Source organism: Balaenoptera musculus, chromosome 11 (genome assembly GCF_009873245.2).
Source record: "Balaenoptera musculus isolate JJ_BM4_2016_0621 chromosome 11, mBalMus1.pri.v3, whole genome shotgun sequence".
Classification (NCBI taxonomy): Eukaryota; Metazoa; Chordata; class Mammalia; order Artiodactyla; family Balaenopteridae; genus Balaenoptera; species Balaenoptera musculus.
In genome coordinates, this window is record NC_045795.1 from 48,254,003 (window position 1) to 48,276,472 (window position 22,470).

Here is a 22,470-nt window from a genome sequence, read left to right on the forward strand (position 1 = left end):
CCCTGTGCATACAGAAGGGTTCTTGTTTTCCATCACCACATTGGATTAGTGGCTTGGTTTGTCTCACTATGATAAAGATCACTTCTTTTTCGGTGGGGTTGAAATAGATAAACTTTTCAGTTCCTACATATCTGAAAATATCTTTAATTTCACTCTTAATTGGCTCTGGAATTCTTGGATATAAAGTAATTCTTTCTCAGAACTTTGATGTTATTTCGTCATTATCTTCTCGCATCCACGTCTTGCCCATGAAACACGATGTAAATCTAGTCCTTGTTCCTCTGTGTGGTGATTTTTTTTTTCCCTTTTGAAGCTTTTAGGATTTTTGAGCTTCAGATATTTCATCAAAGTGCATTTAGGTGACCTATGATTTGTTTCTTTCTGAGGACTCATGTCTTTTTATTTGCTTCAGTATATTACATTTATTTGAAAATTTTATTTTCTTTACTCTTTTCACCCTCTTAGGGGTTGTTTACTTCTTGATTAATTACAGTTGGGTTCTCCCTTTCACTGTGTTGTCCTTCAACAAATTTAGGTAATTCTTGGCTGTTTGGTTGTTGCTGATTTGTTTGCTTTTTGAGATGCCTTCTTACCCTCTCTACAAATACTGTATCACTTCATAGTTGCATCCAAAGGTTGTTGGGAACCAGGGAAAGCTTAGGGGGTTCCTGGTCGTAAGTGTCACTAGATAGATACTGAGAGACTTTCTGATCTTTTGGAGATAAGTGCCTGTATTTACTTATTTTACCTGTGGTCTGAAGGCAGCAGAAGAGTGACCTCCTTTGGCTCCTGCTGCAGTATTTCGACCACTAATGCTTTGGTTTCCTCTAGGGATGTCTCCTTCTCCCCGTTTCTGCTGCTTCAGAGCGTGGAGCATGCTTCCTACTTTTGGTATCAGTTTTTTCCTGGGAAAAAACTCTGGGGATAAGATTGCCTCCTTTAATCTGATCTCATCTGCCTTTTGCCTTTCAGAATTCCTGATCATTTGGAGGATACTTACCCCTTTGGATTTTAGGGTTCTCTAGGAATTTGAGGAGCAGGTGGGAGTTTGGAGCAGGTGCTCCGGCTGCTGTTAGTCTAACTGAGGTAGTTCTATTTAAAGTGCACAGAAACCTCCTGTAGTTTGTTTTTCTATGCACACGAGTTCTACTTTTTCTTCTTCTGCCAGCTCTTTCTTAAGCTACTCTTGTTACTGGGTAGAGAAACTACTCACATGTCTCTTAATCTTGGATCTCTTCATCTATCCTTGGATCTCAGTACTGTATTGCTAAAAATCCTCTTTGTGGATTATATGAATTAAAAAATTATAACACTTTATGACTTTACTTTTGCCAAGGCTACATGGAATGTGTTATCAAATAAAAGTGTTGCAACATAGTTTGCAGAATGTTTTAGAAAGATGTTGCCTACACCCTCACATTTTTTTCTTTTGTATATAAAACAATATTTAGAATGATTTTCAGAGACTAAAGAATCACAATTTCATGAGGTCATAGAAGAGTCACTTTTTAATATATTTGCATAGGCTTTTAAGTAGACCAGAGTGCTATTTTTCCCCTAAACCGGTGACTTACCTGAGACTTTACTATATTAAAGGAAGATCTTTTTTTTTTTTTTTCAGAGCAGCATCTCAGACATGTCGAAAAAGATGTTTTGATCCCCAAAATAATGAGAGAAAAGGCCCGAGAGAGATGTTCTGAACAAGTTGAAGGTAAGATTCAAATATTCATATGAAGATCAAACACGTTTTTTATAACATGATCTGAATTTAATCCTTAGCCTTGGAATCAAGTAGTCAATGAATTAATATGTATGAATTGCTTCTTACCCTTTCACTCAGATACCAGTATTTCAGCTTTCAGAACTTCCAGGCAGTGTTCAATTCATTTACAATTGAAAAATATTCTCCCAAATTCCTAGTAAAAAGCATTTTTTCCCAGATGTACAGTTATAGAGAGAGAAAAACTTGTATTCGTATTTTGGAGAAACAAGTTATTCTGGTGATTCTGATAGGGAAAGAAGAAACATCAAATGTAATGTGTGCCTGTTTTTCCTCTATCAACATATTCATATAGGAATATAGTCTAAGATGATTTTCTTTGGCGTCGTTGTCTATTACTGAATTGTTAATGGAATCTCAGTAGTACTTACAAGTCTTTTTAAAAATTTTTCTATATTTTACATTTCTGAGCAGAAGATATTTATGTAAATGCATGCACTAGGCACCCACATATGCATGTATTCTTTGAAAAATGTTTTTTAATATAAAATATGCCTGTATTCTATAAATCTAGAGATATATTGATTAATATGTAATATTATAGTGAAAAATATAAACAAAGGCATAGAAGATGAAAAATGAGGCCATAAATGATGGGTAATTAGAAAAGCAGATAGCAGTATTATTGTAGAAATGTCTTTTAATAAAAATCTTCCTCTTGGAATGCCCATGGCAAAGAAACAGTGGTAATACTGTGCTGACGTGGACTGTTTTCCCGGCATCCCTTGTAGCCTTCGTTGAGGGACCACAGTAATGCTTAGTGGGGCTGATGGGCTGCAGTCACCTGCAAGTTTCTCTGCGGGAAGCCAGGCTGTGTCAGCTGTAGTTTGGGGACTGTGTCAGTAACATTTGGGTGCTAGGCACATTTCTGTCCCTTAGATGCTATCTCCTTAGAGAATGATCTCTGGGACTGATGGACAAAGGCAATAAAAGAATAGTTCCTCAGAATTGACATTGTGTGATGGTCATTTCTTTTTCTTAAATGATTTATTATGAGCTATTCCCATTTTAAATCCACCTATAAAATTAGGTTTGAATTAAATCCATCTGTAAATAAATTTATTAACAAGTTATCAGTAATTTATTAGTATCATTTGATGGTCTTGCTTTCATTATGAATTAGTTGTATAATCAGAGCACCTTCCTTTCCCCCACCCCCAGATGTCAGGAGAAGTTACTCCATTGGCACCTGCAGGGAGGGTTCAGTGCACACCTGGCATCAGCGGGTGTCATGCTGATGGTCTCAAGAGGTAACCCTCCACCTGCCTCATAGGACTTTAAAAAAATATCCTGATTCAGGTGAGGGAGGATAAAACTTAAAAATGGATAATAAAATTATAGGGTTTTGTTAACACGTTATTCTGATATCTAGAATGAAAGAAAGCTAGATAATTCAATTATAGACTTCTTACATGATTCAGATGAAAATGTGAAATGGTCGAGTTTGGGTTTCAGAACTACCTTTGCTTTGCTCTTAGACAATGAAACTTTGTTTTTGGTCTTTGAAATGAAAGAAATAGAGTATAACTTTAAAATATTTGTGTTACACACCTATTACTTTGTAATGGTACAGAAAAGAAAATGTTTAGTTTTTGCTTCTTTATAAAAACAAGTTACTTAGGATGTTGACTTATTTTTTTTTTTTTACCATACTTAAAATCTTCTGAAGACCGAAAGCATCTTAAAATTTGAGATCCATTTGAGTTATTTCAATGCATTTGTCCCTACTAGAACACGTTATAACAAATGATCTTTGAGTATTTGAATTTTTATAGATAATCATATATTGATTTTTTGTCAGCCCATATGGTCCAAAACAGTGTTTTAGAATCTAAAATTGATTATTTTATAAAAGAATGATCTTCCTGTTTAACCATGTGAATTAGGAGAGAACATAAACTGGCATTGCTCAAGTGGGAGCAGAACAGCTACATTTAAACTGAACAGTAAGACAGAATTTAGAATCAGAACACTTCCATTGTGGTTTATTTACTATTTATAGCCTTCATTTTATTAAATAATTATGGGATTTTACATAAAAGCATTATGCATCCTAATTGTACAGTTCTTGAGTAAAGATACAGGAATTCTAATAAGTGATCTGATTTTCTGCTAAATGCCTGAAACATGATTATGTAGGAAAGCTTTTCTGTTTGATTTTTTTTTTTTTTTTTTTTCATGTCATTTCAACCTGGCTGATCATAAGAATTGGGTCAGGCTGCCAGCAACTTAGGTTTGTGAAGGGAATGGAACAGCTTTTCCAGTGACAAAGAGAAATGAAATCACTTTCAATGAAAAAAAAAGATGCCTCATTATAGTCACCAACAGCAGTTATTGACAGCTACACTTCCTATTAACAAGGAGCATTTAACTAAGAGTTTGGCTGTTGGATCTTTGGACTTGATCTAATTTGCTAGCATTAATTAGTTTCTTTTGAGCACAGACACTTGGTGCTCACAGCTATAGATTTGGAGGGCTAATTAGGATAGAAAATTGAACAGAATGGGGTAAGGCATTAACCTTCAACCATTACCAGCTGGGACACTGATAAAGACCACAGCATCCAAATGCTCCCTATTGATGTGAAGAGTACCCTAATGAATATCAATTTCAGCCAGGTTGCTATATTCTTACTAGTTCTCTCTTCATTATAAGTTTTAACCAGCTTCCCTGATCCCTTCATTATCTATATGTACACTATTGGGTTTTACTCTACACTGATTTAGTCTGCATTGCACATTTCACCTTATGTTTAAACACACTTAAAATTTGTCTTAAGTAGTGGATAATGTTTAGAATGTTTCATTGTTATATCCCCTGATACTTCTGAAATTTAACTTTTATCTATAATTACATGATTCTGATTCTACAGTTAATTTTTATGAAGTCATGGTAACTTTGCCATTTCCATGTAATGAAAATTATAACCTGAAACAAGAAAATCTCAGCTTTTGGGTGACAGTTAAGCAGTGTTTGTATTAAACTGGTGTCAACTTTAGAATCTTTGTCTTTATAAAATAGATTTTTTTTGTTTCCTTTTGAAGAGAAAAAGAATGCTCATCACTTTTTCCTTTATAACTTAGTTTTGATTTGATGAGTAAAGATGGCGTGACTTGGGGATCAGATACAGAATTGAGACCCTGGATCTCACTACTACGTAAACTTTCACAAGATTATAAACTCTGTTGGTAAAGCATACATCAAAAGAAAGGCAATTGAACAATGGATTTAAATAGAAAACTTCATAATGTTCTTCCTTTGCCAGTGGTATTAGTGGCAGTGAGTAGAGCCACTAAAATAAACGATCAAAGTAACACAATGAATGCTGAATACACTGGGAATGGAACGGAAGAAAAATTCTAGAATGGCCAGTCTCTGCCTTTCTCCCCTCAGTCCCCCTACTTCCCAAAAGCCAAAACAGAAGTCCCCTTCCATCAAGTGTGATGGTGGAATCATTGCTGTTTCTTGAATCAGGGACTTACCAATGTGTGGTGTTTTAGGAGGATGGTTTGATGACCTCTGGAGGCTACTTCCCACTCTGTGACTTTTCCCATGCATTTGATTCTTCACTAATTTAATGATTTATATTTTCTATGTTAGGAATATTTTTAAAAATATTGTTTGTCATACATAATGGTAAAGTATGCATTCTAGTGCTATAAATTTTTTTTTTTCTGGAAATAGAGCCTTCATAAGAAAAAGAGTCACTGAATTGCTGTGTTTTGTAAAAATTCATTGGATTTCTTTGCTTTTTTGAAATGTATAATTGGCATTTGATATAACATCTCTATGCTGAGTAAAGAAGTTTGCTTTAAAAATAGGAAGAACCCTTTTTTCTTTTTGTTACGACAGATCAAGACCAGAAAAGTACTTTGACATCAGGGGTGGCCTGGAACTTTCTTTAACCTGGATATATTCTCCAACTCACTCCTTTCATCCCTTGGACCTTCTTTTATCATATTTCAATGTTTCTTTTGTATCAGTGTTTTCTGTGGCAGTCTTTTTGATCTACTGGCCAATAGGTAGGATTGGTTCTAAAGGAATTGTATAAAGTATAAGGAAGCATGGATTGTTTATTTGACACATCACAGAACTGTCGTTAAATAACACAGAAGCTTGATAAAATGCCTGCCGTCTTTATCAGTCAAACACAACTGAAATATGTTATATTTTGCTAAGTTCCAAAGATGGATGAATTAACAAAAAAAGAAATTCAAATTAAGAATGCTTAGGATATTCTTTAGGATATTTGCAGGCAGAGAACTATCAAGACATCATTAAAACCAATTGGAGGGCTGCAGACTGTAAATGGTCAAAGTAATCAATCTTCTATCCAACTCTGTTACTTGAACCTACCCAAAACTTTTCATTTGTTGTTTGAATTGTACATGTATTATCATATGTATTTTTGCCATTTAACCGGTTCACCAATGTTAAGTCACACTGAAGTAGAGATTCAATACATCTTTAGACTGGTTTGGATATGTTAGGAGGATAATATATAAAATCACAAAATATGAGTATCTTTTATGTATAAGAGTATGTTATATATTCTAAGAAATTTAAAGAGATTTAAGGCACAAGTCCTCTTCTTTGGACCTACACTGGACTGTGTCAGGGTCCCCAAGACCACCCCTGAGTTTGGTGATTTCCTACAAAGACTCATAGTACTAAGCATATAGTCAGACTGGTGGCTAAGATTTATTAGAGCAAAACCAGCAAAGGGAAAAGGCACATGGGACAAAGTCCAGAGGAAACCAGGTGCAAGCTTCCTAGAGTTCTCTCCTGGTAGAGTCACTCAGCATGAGCTTAATTCCACCATGGCTGAATTGTGACAACGTGTGAAATGTTGTCTCGGGGGGAACTCGTTAGAGACTCGGTCCTCAGACTTTTAACTGGGAGTCGGTCACGTGGCAGCCTCTGCATAGTATGTACCAAAATTCCAGACTCCCAGAAGGAAAGCAGGTGTTGAACATAAACCACGTGGTTTACCCAGACAGTTTAGGCACAGTGAGCAGCTCTCATCAATTAGGGAATGGTGGGAACACTCCCCAAATCCAGGTTCTGACGCCAGCTAAGGGCCAGCCTTGTAAGCAGCTAAGGAGAGCGGTGTCAGGCCTGCCATGGTAACTCTTTTCTGCACATGGACACAGTAAAAGTTATTATGTATTTAATAACTTTATAATACTTAATTAAATAATTATGTGTTCAATCAAAATTATTATGTATGTCTGTTGGGCCTGATATCATGCCAGTGGCATCATGAATAATAGACCTCTGTCAGTCACAAGTACAGATGAATGATTTTTAAAACAACTGAGCAAAGTATATGATATGGTCATTGCTCATTGACTTAGTAGTTCTTAGTTACATTTATTAATTCACACTTCTGTTGTAGGACTTAATGATTGTCTTGACTTATTGGTCTTGTTTCTGAATAATGGCAATTTTGTAATAAAATTATCTGTAATTGGACATTAGTACTCCTCTTGAATAAAATGGTTAGTTCTTTCACAAAGAAAGGTGCAGTATGTTTTAGTTTTAGAAGTTAAGTTAAATTTTTTTTTTGAATTTTATTTTATTTATTTTTTTATACAACAGGTTCTTATTAGTTATCCATTTTATACATATTAGTGTATATATGTCAATCCCAATTTCCCAGTTCATCACCCACCCACCCCCCACTTTCAGCTAAATCTTTAATTGACTAAATTAGCAGGGAATATTGTCAGAGCAGATGAATCTAGTGTTTTTAACAACTGATTTATGCAACTCATCTCTGAAGGTATAAGAGTGAAAAGTCTACATTTGAACACAAAACCAAAAAATTACATGGCTTGAAACTTAGAAATATTGTTAAAATGCGTAAATATTATTAATAAAAATGTGAGTTATAACTTCTATCAGTATTAACAAGTTTGTATTATTTTCCTAGTTTCCTGGCTATTCAACTTCCAATTATTTTGCTGTAATAGACTTAAATCTTTTCATCTTATGAGCAATTAATCCAAAACTAAGTATCATCTTTAAACAGTACCATGCCCTTGTATATAAAATCTGAGTACGAGATCACACTTCATTTAAGCTATCTGATGACCCTTGAGTTGTGATTGGGATTCTAATCATAGCCTGTGACTGGTAAACTTCTTGCAAATACACACAAATAGTTATATTTTTACTAAATACATTCTTATAGAAATCTTGTATGTCTGTGGAGAATGAAGGGGAAGTTTGGTTTGTACAGAACCCTGGAATGCACTAGATTGGTAGGTTTAGAACTATTTAAAAAATAATCAGTTCTTTTTGGGATGGGGCTAGAATTTGTTTCAAACTGTAATGTCTAAAACAGATAAAAGCAGTATTTTTTGTTGTATTATTACAAGTTACTGATTTTGTTACATTTACAGAGTCAGTACATGAAAACAATTATTATTTTCAGGAAGCAAATTTGAAATCAGATGTTATAACAGTTGTTGCCTAGTATGTATCTCCCAGTTAATTTTTGTGGTTCAGTTTTTTGAGGGATGCAAAATATAGAGTAAATCCTAAATCACATAAGGAAGCAGCTCTAAATAGTAATGATTTCTTATGATTTACTCAGATTTTCAGAGTATTGTTCAGTTAAATAGATATAATAGAAATTTTGTTCTGAGGCCCATAAGCAAGTTTTTCTGGCATCATATTTTATTATATTGGCTGTCTCCAACGTGTTAGGATTTGATAATACTATTTGCATATGTTTTAGTGTTGGTCAATTATTACATGACTAAAAATATATTTTTACAAAGCCAAAACGGAATTTTCAGATTCTCTTAGGCACTTGAATGGACCCTTAGGGTTATATGGAACATGGTCATTCAAAACCATTTACTGAGTATTTCCCACTTAGTAGTCACCATTATATGAACAGTAAATAAAACAGACAAAGATATTTGCCATGAAAGCCCTTAGATTTCAGTGAAGGAGGGAGGTAAATATTGTTAAGTTATTATAAGTAAATATAAGTGACCTGGAGAATAATAAAGTTGGGTAAGGCAGTGGGGAGGGTGCTGGTGTTAGAAGGGGCTGCAGTTTTTAGTAGGTGGTCAGCATGGGTCTCACTAAGACGGTGACATTTGAACAGAATTCTTGTAGGAGGTGAAGGAGTGAGGTGCAGTATCTCTGGGAGGAATGATGTGAACAGGAGTAGCACTTGCAAAGATGCTGAGGCACTGGATGTGGCTGGCATGTTTGAGGAGCAACAGAAAGGTCCCTGTGGTTAGGGTGGGATGAGTGAGGAGGAGAGCGGGAAGTGAGCGTTCAGGAGGGTGACAGTGGATAGAATCAGGGTCTTGTGGGCACTGAGGAGCCAAATGAACGGTAGTGATGGCTTAGAGCAGTGGAAGGAGACGGGGTCTGATCTGCGATGTGCTAGCATCACTTGCCGCTGCGTTAAGTGTAGATGGGATGGGGCAAGGGCAGACCAGGGACGCCAGTTTAGGGATGTGACTGTGATGGTCCAGCTGATAGAGGGTGGTGAAGTGGAGGGGTGGTAACGGTGGAGATGGTGAGAATGAGCGCACCCAGGGTGTATTTTGAAGACAGAGTTAAGAGAGAAAAAGACGACTCCCTGTTACTTGTCCTGAGCAAGTAATGGATGGAGTTGTGGTTAACAGAGATGGGGAAGCCTGTGTGTGGAGAAATTTTATTATTTTATTTTAGTTTTTGGCGATCGATAGATCAGGAGTCTAGTTCTGGACATGAACTTTGAGGTGTCTGGTAGACGTCTAACTTTGAAGCCACTGTATTGGACGGTAGTAAAAATTCGTCAGTCTTTTCAAGGGAAACAAAGGAGGCGAATGTTTATCCAATTGTGGTGGTTCTGGTATTTTTCTAATATTTTTGTGTAAGTGTCAGTTCTCTTGGTGTGCGTTTGATACACGTCAATTTGGACAGTGATAAAGACTGACATTTTTGTTGCTTGGTTTTAAGGTTCCACCTGGACTACTTTCATTCCAGAATTAAATCATGATTACACTGATTTGTTAATTCATCAAACTGTCCTTCAGTACTGCTGGCTGCAGTATCTGGTGCTGGGTACCTGGTCTCACACCACAGTGAAGAGGCTAAATTAGCCATTTGTATAAAGTGACGAGGGGTCAAAGGCAGCAAATACCATTTCTCTGTGCTGACTCTGATGAGTTGGAAGTGGCTGCCCAGCACACTGGTGCTGTGTCAGACATGAGTGGTGGATTTGGTAGGTGATGATATGCTTTGTCTAGTACTTGTCCTTTTGGCCTACGTGCTAGTTTATTTGTAGTTAACTGCTTTTTAGTTACGGATCTTGTTTGCTATGTATTATTTATCCCTGCCTTCACCTAGATTGAAAACTTACTTTCTTCCAATAGCTTAAGCAGTTTTTATTATTCACTTCATTTTCTGGGAACACCTCTAATGCTGTTTTCTGTAACACTCTTTTTGGGGGCTGTAGCCCTAACATATATACTCTGTAGATCATTCACTCATTAAAAATGTGGTCATACTCACATAGCATAATAATTTGAGGTACATGTTGAACTTAATGTTTATTTTTATAATTTATAAAACGACAATGAGGTATCACCTCACACCGGTCAGAATGGCCATTATCAAAAAATCTACAAACAATAAATGCTGGAGAGGGTGTGGAGAAAAGGAACCCTCTTGCACTGTTGGTGGGAATGTAAATTGATACAGCTACTATGGAGAACAGTATGGAGGTTCCTAAAAAAACTAAAAATAGAATTACCATATGACCCAGCAATCCCACTACTGGTTACATACCGGGAGAAAACCATAATTCAGAAAGACACATGCACCCCAACGTTCATTGCAGCACTATTTATGATAGCCAGGTCATGGAAGCAACCTAAATGCCCATCGACAGATGAATGGATAAAGATGTGGTACATATATACAATGGAATATTACTCAGCCATAAAAAGGAATGAAATTGGGTCATTTGTAGAGATGTGGATGGACCTAGAGACTGTCATACAGAGTGAAGTAAGTCAGAGAGGGAAAAACAAATATCGTATATTAACGCATACATGTGGAATCTAGAAAAATGGTACAGATGAACCTGTTTGCGAGGCAGAAGTAGAGAACAAATGTATGGACACCAAGCGGGGAAGGGGGGGGTGGGATGAATTGGGAGATTGGGATTGACATATATACACTAATATGTATAAAATAGATAACTAATAAGAACCTGCTGTATAACACAGGGAACTCTACTCAGTGCTCAGTGGTGACCTAAATGGGAAGGAAATCTGAAAAAGAGGGGATATATGTCTACATATAGCTGATTCACTTTGCTGTACAGTAGAAACTAACACAACATTGTGAAACGACTATACCCCAATTAAAAAAAAAACAATACTTTTTGATGTTTAGTTTTTAGTGAAATTGAAAGTCTTCTTGATTTCTATTACCTTGTTAATCTTATGAAAAATACACTCAAAATATTATGTGGTAATTACTAGTTGATTTTATGAAGGATCATTAACAAATCTGGACACGTTCATAATGCTGAGTTTAAAAAAGCATGATATAAAATTGTATACCTAGTATTATCCTAATTATAACAAAATGATAGATTCATATAGGGAAAAAAATACATTCAAAATTTAATAATAATACCTGGAAATGTGGGAAGGAAAAAGGTGGATCATAGGTTATTTCTTTTCCTACGTGTAGTTTTTTTTCATATTCTCCAAAATGAAAACATTACTTTCTTGAAATAAGCTTTTTATATGTCCTGTATGTGCAAATTATAAGTACATAGCTTGATGAATTATGACAGAGTAAACGTATCTGTGTAACCACTATTGAGGTCAAGAAACAGAAATGACCAGAAGCCAGCCTTCTTTGTGTTCCCTCCCAAACACTGTCCTTTTCCTCCTCCCATAAGGAGGAAAACTACAAACTGCATAGATTAGTTTGCCTGTTTTTTAATTTAAATGGAGTCATATGGTATGTGCTCTTGTGTCTGACTTCTTTTACTCAACTTTGTGAGAATCATCCGTGTTCTTGCATGTAGTAACAGTTCCTTCATTTTCATTGTCACGTAGTGCCATGATAGAAATGTGCTATTCATCCATTCTGCTGTGATGGATATTTAGGTCATTTCCGGTTTTATACAAATAATGCCCCTATAACCATTCTTGTTCATGGTCTTTGGTACCTGTGTGCATGCATTTCTGTTGTTTATGTACTTAATAATGGGATTTCTGGGTCATATGATGTGTATAATTTCAGCTTCAGCAGATAATGTTAAGCAAACTTCCAAATGACTGGAAGCACATATACCCAACTTTTAAAAACAACCATAAAGGGATGTGGGAGGAAGAGTGTGGATTATGGGTGATTTTTTTTATTTTTATAGATTGTTCTCTATAATGAACATATATTTCTTTAAAAATTAAACCTATGAAGAATCATGTTATATTTTATAATACAACAAAACTATAAATATAGAAAAGGTAAATGTTTCTGTGTGTTACATTCTATAAACATAATAGAAAGAAAGATCACAAACTAGGAAAATATTTCTAACATATGTGACAAAGATTTGATATCCTTAGTATATAAATATTTACTATCTGTAAGGAATCAGTGAATATCCAGTTTAAAAAATGAGCAAAGGACACAAAGTTTCTTCCTGATAAATTACATATACATTTCTGATAAATTACATATTATTAAGTATATTATTAAACATGCTCTCACTTTCAGTGGGTTAATTGCAAACCACACCCAGCATTACTATATGTAACCTGTAAACTTGATATGATTTAAAAATTCGTAATGGAGACTTTCTGCTTCTGGCCTGGCCTACTAGCTCTTATCACACACATCCTTCTGTAGAAAACAATATATTAAAGACAACTACCTGAAGGCATTGGAGGGTAAACAAAAGCAGATGGAAATCAGAGGGCAGTCAAACATTGAAGGAAAGGAGTAGGACTGGGTGACTCTCTGCCCTGTAGGGCGGCTGAGACTCTGACCAAAACAAAAACAAAACCAAGTTGGTCTTGATGGTTTGAAGAACCAAGCACAGGGTTTGGTGTAACTGCAGGCCCTAGCAGTTTATTTATACATTTTTATACATGGAGGGAAGGGGAAGAGCATAAATCCCAACAAGGATCAAGCCAGAGAAGAGGAGCATCAAATTCTGTGCATAAACCCTGGCTCAGTCCTAAAGTACATATGGGGCACATGACAGGTAGCTTAGTTAAGGCTAAAAGAACTGAACCAGAAATTGAGCTGCTACCCACTATACATTATTGCCAGGGAGACAGGTTTCTGCATTTGAGTTCAGCAAAGAAAATTGACTGCTTAAGTGAAAAAGGAAAAAAAATTCTTGAGAAACAACAGAATCCAGACTTTTTACATGGTATCATTCACAATATTCATGATCAATGCCAAATTATTCAGTGTACACAGAAACAGGAAAATATGACCCATTCTTAAAAAAAAATCATCAGAGGCTAACTTCAAGACTACTAAGATGTTGGAATTAGCAGGCAAGGATTTTATCTCAGACATTGTAATTGTTTAAGAATGTAAAGGAAAATATGATTGCAATGAATAAAAAGACAAGAACTCTTAAGAGAACCTGAAACAATAAAAAAGACCCAAATCAAAATTCTAGAACTGAAAATATACAATATCTGGTGTAAAAACTTTAGAATAAAAACGGCAGAAGGAGTCATGAATCTAGAGATAGATCAATAGAAATAGTCAATCTAAAGAACAGAGAAAAAAAGATTCAAAATGAACAGAATTTCAGGGACCTGAAGATAGTAGTAACCTTTACATAATTGGAATTGCATACCTACCAGAATGGCTACCATGAAAACACTGATAGCATTCACTAAACATACACCTGCCCGCTGACCCAGCAACTCTACCCAGAAGAAATGAAACTTATGTTTCATTTCTGTACAATTAATACTTATAGTAGCTTATTCAAATAGCCGAAAATTGAAAATAACCCAGGTATCTTTCCAAAGGACAAGGGGTAGACTGTGGTATACTCATGCAGTGGATACTAGTCAGCAGTAAAATGGAATAAACTAGTGTTATAGTGTTAATAACAGAGATGAATCTCAAAACTGTCTCTCTGGGTGGAATGTAAATATGAAAGAAATAGAGTACATACTTTTAAAAAATATTATATTTTAGAACAGGCAGCATTTACATGGTGCTCTAGAATAGGCTCCACTAATCCAAACGACGGTGGCACTGTTGGGGTGCTAGTGGGACAGGTACTGATTGGAAAGGGACTTTAAAGGAACTTTCTGGAATGATTTTAATGTTCTGTATTTTGTTGATTTGTGTTGCACAGGTGTATGCTTTTGTTGAGTGCTGTATTTAAGATTTGTTTATTTCACTGTATATAAATGTCATCTAATAAGAAAAAGTAAATATAGAACTCTAATCGTGTGCATAATAAAGTATTTGTGGGTAAGAAAACATATATGATGTATAATGTTGATGAGGCTTTGGAGAAGCAGATATTTACACTGCTGGCTTGGAATATAGATGAGCATGATGTCAGGAAAGGGGTTTGTGAGTATTTTAAATAATTAACAAAAATTCATAAATGTGGCTACTGCTTCACCTAGCAACTCTATTGGTAGGAATGTGTCTTAAGGAAATTATCAGAGATGTGACATAGCATTGTATATAATATAAAATATTGTCAAAAACTTAGATGTCAACAGAGTCTGATTGGTTTTAAAAATTATGGTACTAGAAATGATATACACAAATTTGTGACAATAATGCATTATTGATATGAGAGACTAGCATAATATATCATTTTCATCCAGGGTTGATGGTCTACAGTGGTCAAATCCTTCCCTCTGCCTGTCTCTCTTTTATTGGAGCACAGCCATGGACATTTACCTAGGTGTTGCCTGTGGCTGCTCTCATGCTGCTGTAGTAGATGTGAGTAGTTGCAACAGAGACAACATAGCTCACAAAGCCTAAAATATTCACCATATGCCTCTTTACTGAAAAAATTTCCTGATCCCTAGTTTAATTAAATTAAGTTTTTAAAAAATACAGAAGAGCTTACCAAAATTAACTAATTCCATAATTAGTTAATTTTGAAACCAAGTCAGTTGAAACCAAGTCAGTCTGCATCCTTAGGGAGTTTAAGTATGGTAGGGGGGATAGTTACGAAGTAAATGTTTAAACCAAAATTATGACTAATAGTATGGAGAGAGAGAGCTATGAAGAAATGTTAACAGAAGTTGTTTCTGAGTGTTGGGTATATTGGTGATTTAAAATATCAAATGTAACAAATATCCATACTTTTGGATATACTACTGTGAAAAATCTGAACTGTTTGTTTTTCTCTTATTTTGGCCTCAGCAGACCATATTGTTGAATGTATTAAGGAACTCTTTGTTAGTACCCCATGATTTTCAGAGTGGACCTATTTGTCCAGTGCCTCAGTGATAAAGGCTTCATGTGATTTCTTCTGTGTTATCTTTTTCTTCCACATCTTCCCTGGTCAGATCTATTCAGATGATGAAATTCAACTCATCACATTCTTACAGTGGAACCTCTGCTCTGCCCTGCTGATTGAAGTGCATTTGGTCTTCATCTCTCACATAGGCCAGATCAGTGGTCCTCAACCCCTGCTGTACATCAGAATTATCTGGGAATCTTTTTTAAAATACCAGTGCACAGGTTTCTCTCTTCAAAGAAAGGTGTTAGTTTTTTTTTTTTTTTTTTTAAAAGCTCCCAAGGTGATTTCAATGTGCAGCCAAGGTTGAGAAACAGGGATTAGCCAAAGGCACAGGCTTGCCCCTTAAAGCAGTGTATAGTAATGAGCCGTATGGGTTTTACTCCGTTCTCAGGTCATTTTGAATATATTAAAATTACCTACTTCACTGCCCGGGGTACTCTTTTTCGTATTAACGATATATGTTTTGGTTGTTCTGTTGTTGTAGCTATTCTTAGTTTTTGTGTGTATGTTTTCTGTTTCCTGAATTTTTATTTCCCTTACTTCCATCATGGAGGTTGAGCCCCAAATTATGTAGGCCAGCGTTCAAATTCTTTTCCAGAGCGCCAAAGATTCTTAGCAAACTCGTCGTAGGAAGTGATAAACCCAAGTATACTTTTGCAGTCTTCAACCCCTATCCCCTTTTATCCTGTAAATTACATGGCTACCCCCTTTCCCTCTTTCCTGTTAAGAAAATCGCTAACCTCATGGCACACAAACTTCACCCTCTGTAATGGTCTCTCTGTGTTTCATCAGCACAGTCTTTGGTTTGTCAGATTTCAAATCTAGATTCTAATCTACGTGAGCAGAGATTTGATTTGTGGTTGTCTCAGATCCCTGAATTCACAGGATATCATGTGAGTAATTAGTTTACAACTTCAGTTAAGACAGTTATTGTGACTTGGAGATGCGGTCCTTAACCAACCTGTGCCTGTCCTCTGCCCTCCCCACTGTGGTGGTCCTGGCCCTGAGCACAGCAGGTGAGGAGCCCCCGGTGATGCCCTGCTGGAAGGCAGGCCTTGTGTGACGACACATTTACACTCAAAAACTCTACAGGAGGAGCTTCAAGATGGCGGGAGAGTAAGACGTGGAGATCACCTTCCTTCCCATAGTTACATCAAAAATACATCTACATGTGGAACACCTCCTACAGAACACCTGCTGAACGCTGGCAGAAGACCTCAGACCTCCCAAAAGGCAAGAAACTCCCCACGTACCTGGGTAGGGCAAAAGAAAAAAGAAAAAACAGAGACAAAAGAATAGGGATGGGACCTGCACCAGTGAGAGGGAGCTGTGAAGGAGGAAAGGTTTCTGCACACTAGGAAGCCCCTTCACTGGCAGAGACGGGGTGGTGGGGCGGAAACTTCGGAGCCACAGAGGAGAGCTTAGCAACAGGGGTGCAGAGGGCAAAGCGGAGAGATTCCCGCACAGAGGATCGGTGCCGACCAGCACTCACCAGCCCGAGAGGCTTGTCTGCTCACCCGCTGGAACGGGTGGCGGCTGGGAGCTGAGGCTCCGGCTTTGGTCGGATTGCGGGGAGAGGACTGGGGTTGGCGGTGTGAACACAGCCTGAAGGGGTCTAGTGTGCCACAGCTAGCCCGGAGGCAGTCCGGGAAAAAGTCTGGAACTGCCGAAGAGGCAAGAAACTTCTTGCCTCTTTGTTTCCTGGTGCACGAGGAGAGGAGATTAAGACCACTGCTTAAAGGAGCTCCAGACACCAGCATGAGCCGCGGCTATCAGCGCAGACCCCAGAGACGGGCATGAGATGCTAAGGCTGCTGCTGCAGCCACCAAGAAGCCTGTGTGCAAGCACAGGTCACTCTCCACACCTCCTCTCCTGGGAGCCTGTGCAGCCCGCCACTGCCAGGGTCCCGTGATCCAGGGACAACTTCCCCGGGAGAATGCAGGGCGCGCATCAGGCTGGTGCAACGTCATGCTGGCCTCTGCCGCCTCAGGCTCGCCCCGCATCCGTACCCCTCCCTCCCCCCGGCCTGAGTGAGCCAGAGCCCCTGAAGCAGCTGCTCCTTTCACCCCGTCCTTTCTGAGCGAAGAACAGACGCCCTCAGGCAACCTACATGCAGAGGTGGGTCCAAATCCAAAGCTGAACCCCGGGAGCTGTGCAAACAAAGAAGAGAAAGGGAAATTTCTCCCAGCAGCCTCAGGAGCAGCGGATTAAATCTCCACAATCAACTTGATGTACCCTGCATCTGTGGAATACCTGAATAGACAACGAATCATCCCAAATTGAGGAGGTGGACTTCGAGAGGAACGATATATATATATATATTTTCCCCCTTTTTCTGTTTTTGTGAGTGTGTATGCGTATGCTTCTCTGTATGATTTTGTCTGTATAACTTTGCTTTTACCATTTGTCCTAGGGTTCTGTCTGTCCGTTTTTTTTTTTCTTTCTTTTTTTTAGTATACTTTTCAGTGCTTGTTATCATTGGTGAATTTGTTTTTTCAGTTTGGTTCTCTTCTTTCTTACTTTCTTTTTTATTAATTACTTAAAAAATTTTTTTTAATAATTATTTTGTTTTTTATTTTAATAACTTTTTAATTTTATTTTACCTTTTCCTACCTCCCTCCCTCCCTCCCTTCCTCCCTTCCTTCCTTCTCCCTTTTATTCTAAGCCATGTGGATGACAGGCTCTTGGTGCTCCAGCCAGGCATCAGGGCTGTGCCTCTGAGGTGGGAGAGCCAAGTTCAGGACATTCGTCCACCAGAGACCTACCAGCTCCACATAATATCAAGTGGCAAAAATCTCCCAGAGATCTCCATCCCAATGCCAAAACTCAGCTCCACTCAATGACCAGGAAGCTACAGTGCTGGACACTGTATGCCAAACAACTAGCAAGACAGGAACACATCCCCACTCATTAGCAGAGAGTCTGCCTAAAATCATAATAAAGTCACAGACACCCCAAAACACACCACCAGACGTGGACCTGCCCACCAGAAGGACAGGATCCAGCCTCATCCACCAGAACACAGACACTAGTCCCCTCCACCAGGAAGCCTACACAACCCACTGAACCAACTTTAGCCACTGGGGGCAGACACCAAAAACAACGGGAACTATGAACCTGCAGCCTGCAAAAAGGAGACCCCAAACACAGTAAGTTATGCAAAATGAGAAGACAGAGAAATACAGCAGAGGAAGGAGCAAGGTAAAAACCCACCAGACCTAACAAATGAAGAGGAAATAGGCAGTCTACCTGAAAAAGAATTCAGAATAATGATAGTAAAGATGATCTAAAATCTTGGAAATACAATGGAGGAAATACAAGAAACGTTTTAATAAGGACCTAGAAGAACTAAAGGGAAAACAGACAATCATGAACAACACAATTAATGAAATCAAGAATTCTCTAGAAGGAATCAATAGCAGAATAACTGCGGCAGAACGGATAAGTGACCTGGAAGATAAAATAGTGGAAATAACTACTGCAGAGCAGAATAAAGAAAAAAGATTGAAAAGAACTGAGGACAGTCTCAGAGATCTCTGGGAGAATATTAAACACACCAACATTCGAATTATAGGGGTCCCAGAAGAAGAAGAGAAAAAGAAAGGGATTGAGAAAATATTTGAAGAGCTTATAGTTGAAAACTTCCCTAATATGGAAAAGGAAATAGTTAATCAAGTCCTGGAAACACAGAGAGTCCCATACAGGATAAATCCAAGGAGAAACATGCCAAGACACATATTAATCAAACTATCAAAAATTAAATACAAAGAAAAAATAATAAAAGCAGCAAAGGAAAAACAACAAATAACATGCAAGGGAATCCCCATAATGTTAACAGCTGATCTTTCAGCAGAAACTCTGCAAGCCAGAAGGGAGCGGCAGGACACATTTAGAGTGATGAAGTAGAAAAACCTATAACCAAGATTACTCTACCCAGCAAGGATCTCATTCAGATTTCATGGAGAAGTTAAAACCTTTACAGACAAGCAAAAGCCAAGAGAATTCAGCACCACCAAACCAGCTTTACAACAAATGCTAAAGGAGCTTCTCTAGGCAGCAAACACAAGAGAAGGTAAAGACCTACAATAACAAACCCAAAACAATTAAGAAAATGATAATAGGAACATATATATCGACAATTAGCTTAAATGTAAATGGATTACATGCTCCAACCAAAAGACATTGACTGGCTGAATGGATAGAAAGACAAGACCCGTATATATGCTGTCTACAAGAGATCCACTTCAGACCTAGGAACACGTACAGACTGAAAGTGAGGGGATGGAAAAAGATATTCCGTGCAAATGGAAATTAAAAGAAAGCTGGAGTAGCAATTCTCATATCAGACAAAGTATACTTTAGGGCTTCCCTGGTGGCGCAGTGGTTGGGAGTCTGCCTGCCAATGCAGGGGACACGGGTTCGAGCCCTGGTCTGGGAGGATCCCACATGCCGCGGAGCAACTGGGCCCGTGGGCCACAATTACTGAGCCTGCGCGTCTGGAGCCTGTGCTCCGCAACAAGAGAGGCCGTGATAGTGAGAGGCCCGCGCACCGCGATGAAGACTGGCCCCCGCTTGCTGCAACTAGAGGAAGCCCTCGCACAGAGGCGAAGACCCAACACAGACGAATAAAAAAAAAAAAAAAAAAAAGTATACTTTAAAACAAAGACTATTACAAGAGACAAAGAAGGACACTACATAATGATCAAGGGATCAATCCAAGAAGAAGATATAACAATTGTAAATATTTATGCACCCAACATAGGAGCACCTCAATACATAAGGCAAATTTTAATAGCCATAAAAGGGGAAATTGACAGTAACACAATCATAGTAGGGGACTTTAACACCCCACTTTCACCAATGGACAGATCATCCAAAATGAAGTTAAATAAGGAAACACAAGCTTTAAATGATACATTAAACAAGATGGACTTGATATTTATAGGACACACCATCCAAAAACAACAGAATACACTATTCTCAAGTGCTCATGGAACATTCTTCAGGATAGATCATATCTTGGGTCACAAATTAAGCTTTGGTAAATTTTAAGAAAATTGAAATCGTATCAAGGATCTTTTCTGACCACAATGCTGTGAGACTAGATAACAATTACAGGAAAAAATCTGTAAAAAAAAACAAACACATGGAGGCTAAACAGTACACTACTTAATAACCAAGAGATCACTGAAGAAATCAAAGACGAAATCAAAAATACCTAAAAACAAATGACAATGAAAACACGACGACCCAAAACCATGGGATGCAGCAAAAGCAGTTCTAAGAGGGAAGTTTATAGCAATACAGTCCTACCTTACGAAACAAGAAACATCTCAAATAAACAACCTAACCTTACACCTAAAGAAATTAGAGAAAGAAGAACAAAAAAACCCCAAAGTTAGCAGGGGGAAAGAAATCATAAAGATCAAATCAGAAATAAATGAAAAAGAAATGAAGGAAACAGTAGCAAAGATCAATGAAACTAAAAGCTGGTTCTTTGAGAAGATAAACAAAATTGATAAACCATTAGCCAGACTCATCAAGAAAAAAGGGGAGAAGACTCAAACCAATAGAATTAGAAATGAAAAAGGAGAAGTAACAACTGACACTGCAGAAATACAAAGGATCATGAGAGATTACTACAAGCAACTCTATACCAATAAAATGGACAACCTGGAAGAAATGGACAAATTCTTAGAAAAACACAACCTTCCAAGATTGAACCAGGAAGAAATAGAAAATATGAACAGACCAATCACAAGCACTGAAATTGAAACTGTGATTAAAAATCTTCCAACAAACAAAAGCCCAGGACCAGAGGCTTCCCAGGTGAATTCTATCAAACATTTAGAGAAGAGCTAACATGTATACTTCTCAGACTCTTCCAAAATATAGCAGAGGGAGGAACACTCCTAATTTCATTCTATGAGGCCACCATCACCTTAATACCAAAAGCAGACAAAGATGTCACAAGAAAAAGAAAACTACAGGCCAATATCACTGATGAACATAGATGCAAAAATCCTCAACAAAATACTAGCAAACAGAATCCAACAACACATTAAAACGATCATACACCACAATCAAGTGGGGTTTATCCCAGGAATGCAAGGATTCTTCAATATATGCAAATCAATCAATGTGATACACCATATTAACAAATTGAAGGAGAAAAACCATATGATCATCTCAATAGATGCAGAGAAAGCTTTCAACAAAATTCAACACCCATTTATGATAAAAACCCTCCAGAAAGTAGGCATAGAGGGGACTTACCTCACCCTAATAAAGGTCATATATGACAAATCCACAGCCAACGTCATCCTCAATGGTGAAAAACTGAAACCATTTCCACTAAGATCAGGAAAAAGACAAGGTTGCCCACTCTCACCCCTATTATTTAACATAGTTTTGGAAGTGTTAGCCACAACAATCAGAGAAGAAAAAGAAATAAAAGGAATCCAAATTGGAAAGGAAGAAGTAAAGCTGTCACTGTTTGCAGATGATATGATAGTATACATAGAGAATCTAAAGATGCTACCAGAAAACTACTAGAGATAATCAATGAATTTGGTAAAGTAGCAGGATACAAAATTAATGTACAGAAATCTCTTGCATTCCTATACACTAATGATGAAAAGTCTGAAAGTGAAATTAAGAAAACACTCCCATTTACCATTGCAACAAAAAGAATAAAATACCTAGGTATAAACCTACCTAAGGAGACAAAAGACCTGTATGCAGAAAATTATAAGACACTGATGACAGAAATTAAAGATGATACAAATAGATGGAGAGTTATACCATGTTCTTGGATTGGAAGAATCAACATTGTGAAAATCACTCCACTACCCAAAGCAATCTACAGATTCAATGCAATCCCTATCAAACTACCACGGGCATTTTTCACAGAACTAGAACAAAAAATTTCACAATTTGTATGGAAACACAAAAGACCCTGAATAGCCAAAGCAATCTTGAGAAAGAAAAACGGAGCTGGAGGAATCAGGCTCCCTGCCTTCAGAGTATACTACAAAGCTACAGTAATCCAGACAGTATGGTACTGACACAAAAACAGAAATATAGATCAGTGGAACAGGATAGAAAGCCCAGAGATAAACCCACGCCCATATGGTCACCTTATCTTTGATAAAGGAGGCAAGAATATACAATGGAGAAAAGACAG

At 37.5% G+C, this 22,470-nt stretch overlaps 1 protein-coding gene across 5 annotated transcripts in view; it reads left to right on the forward strand.

The window, feature by feature from the left end:
• The window catches only part of CMC1 (C-X9-C motif containing 1), a 72,629-nt gene that overhangs the window by 18,631 nt on the left and 31,528 nt on the right, over positions 1 to 22,470 (forward strand). For 4 of the 5 annotated variants that reach the window (XM_036870402.1, XM_036870403.1, XM_036870404.1 and 1 more), the window contains one exon: positions 1,622 to 1,711. In XM_036870402.1, the coding sequence (XP_036726297.1) occupies positions 1,622 to 1,711 (90 nt within the window). Of the gene's footprint in view, positions 1 to 1,621; positions 1,712 to 22,470 lie in introns of those variants that run through there. The other variant, XM_036870405.1, reaches the window with a different exon arrangement.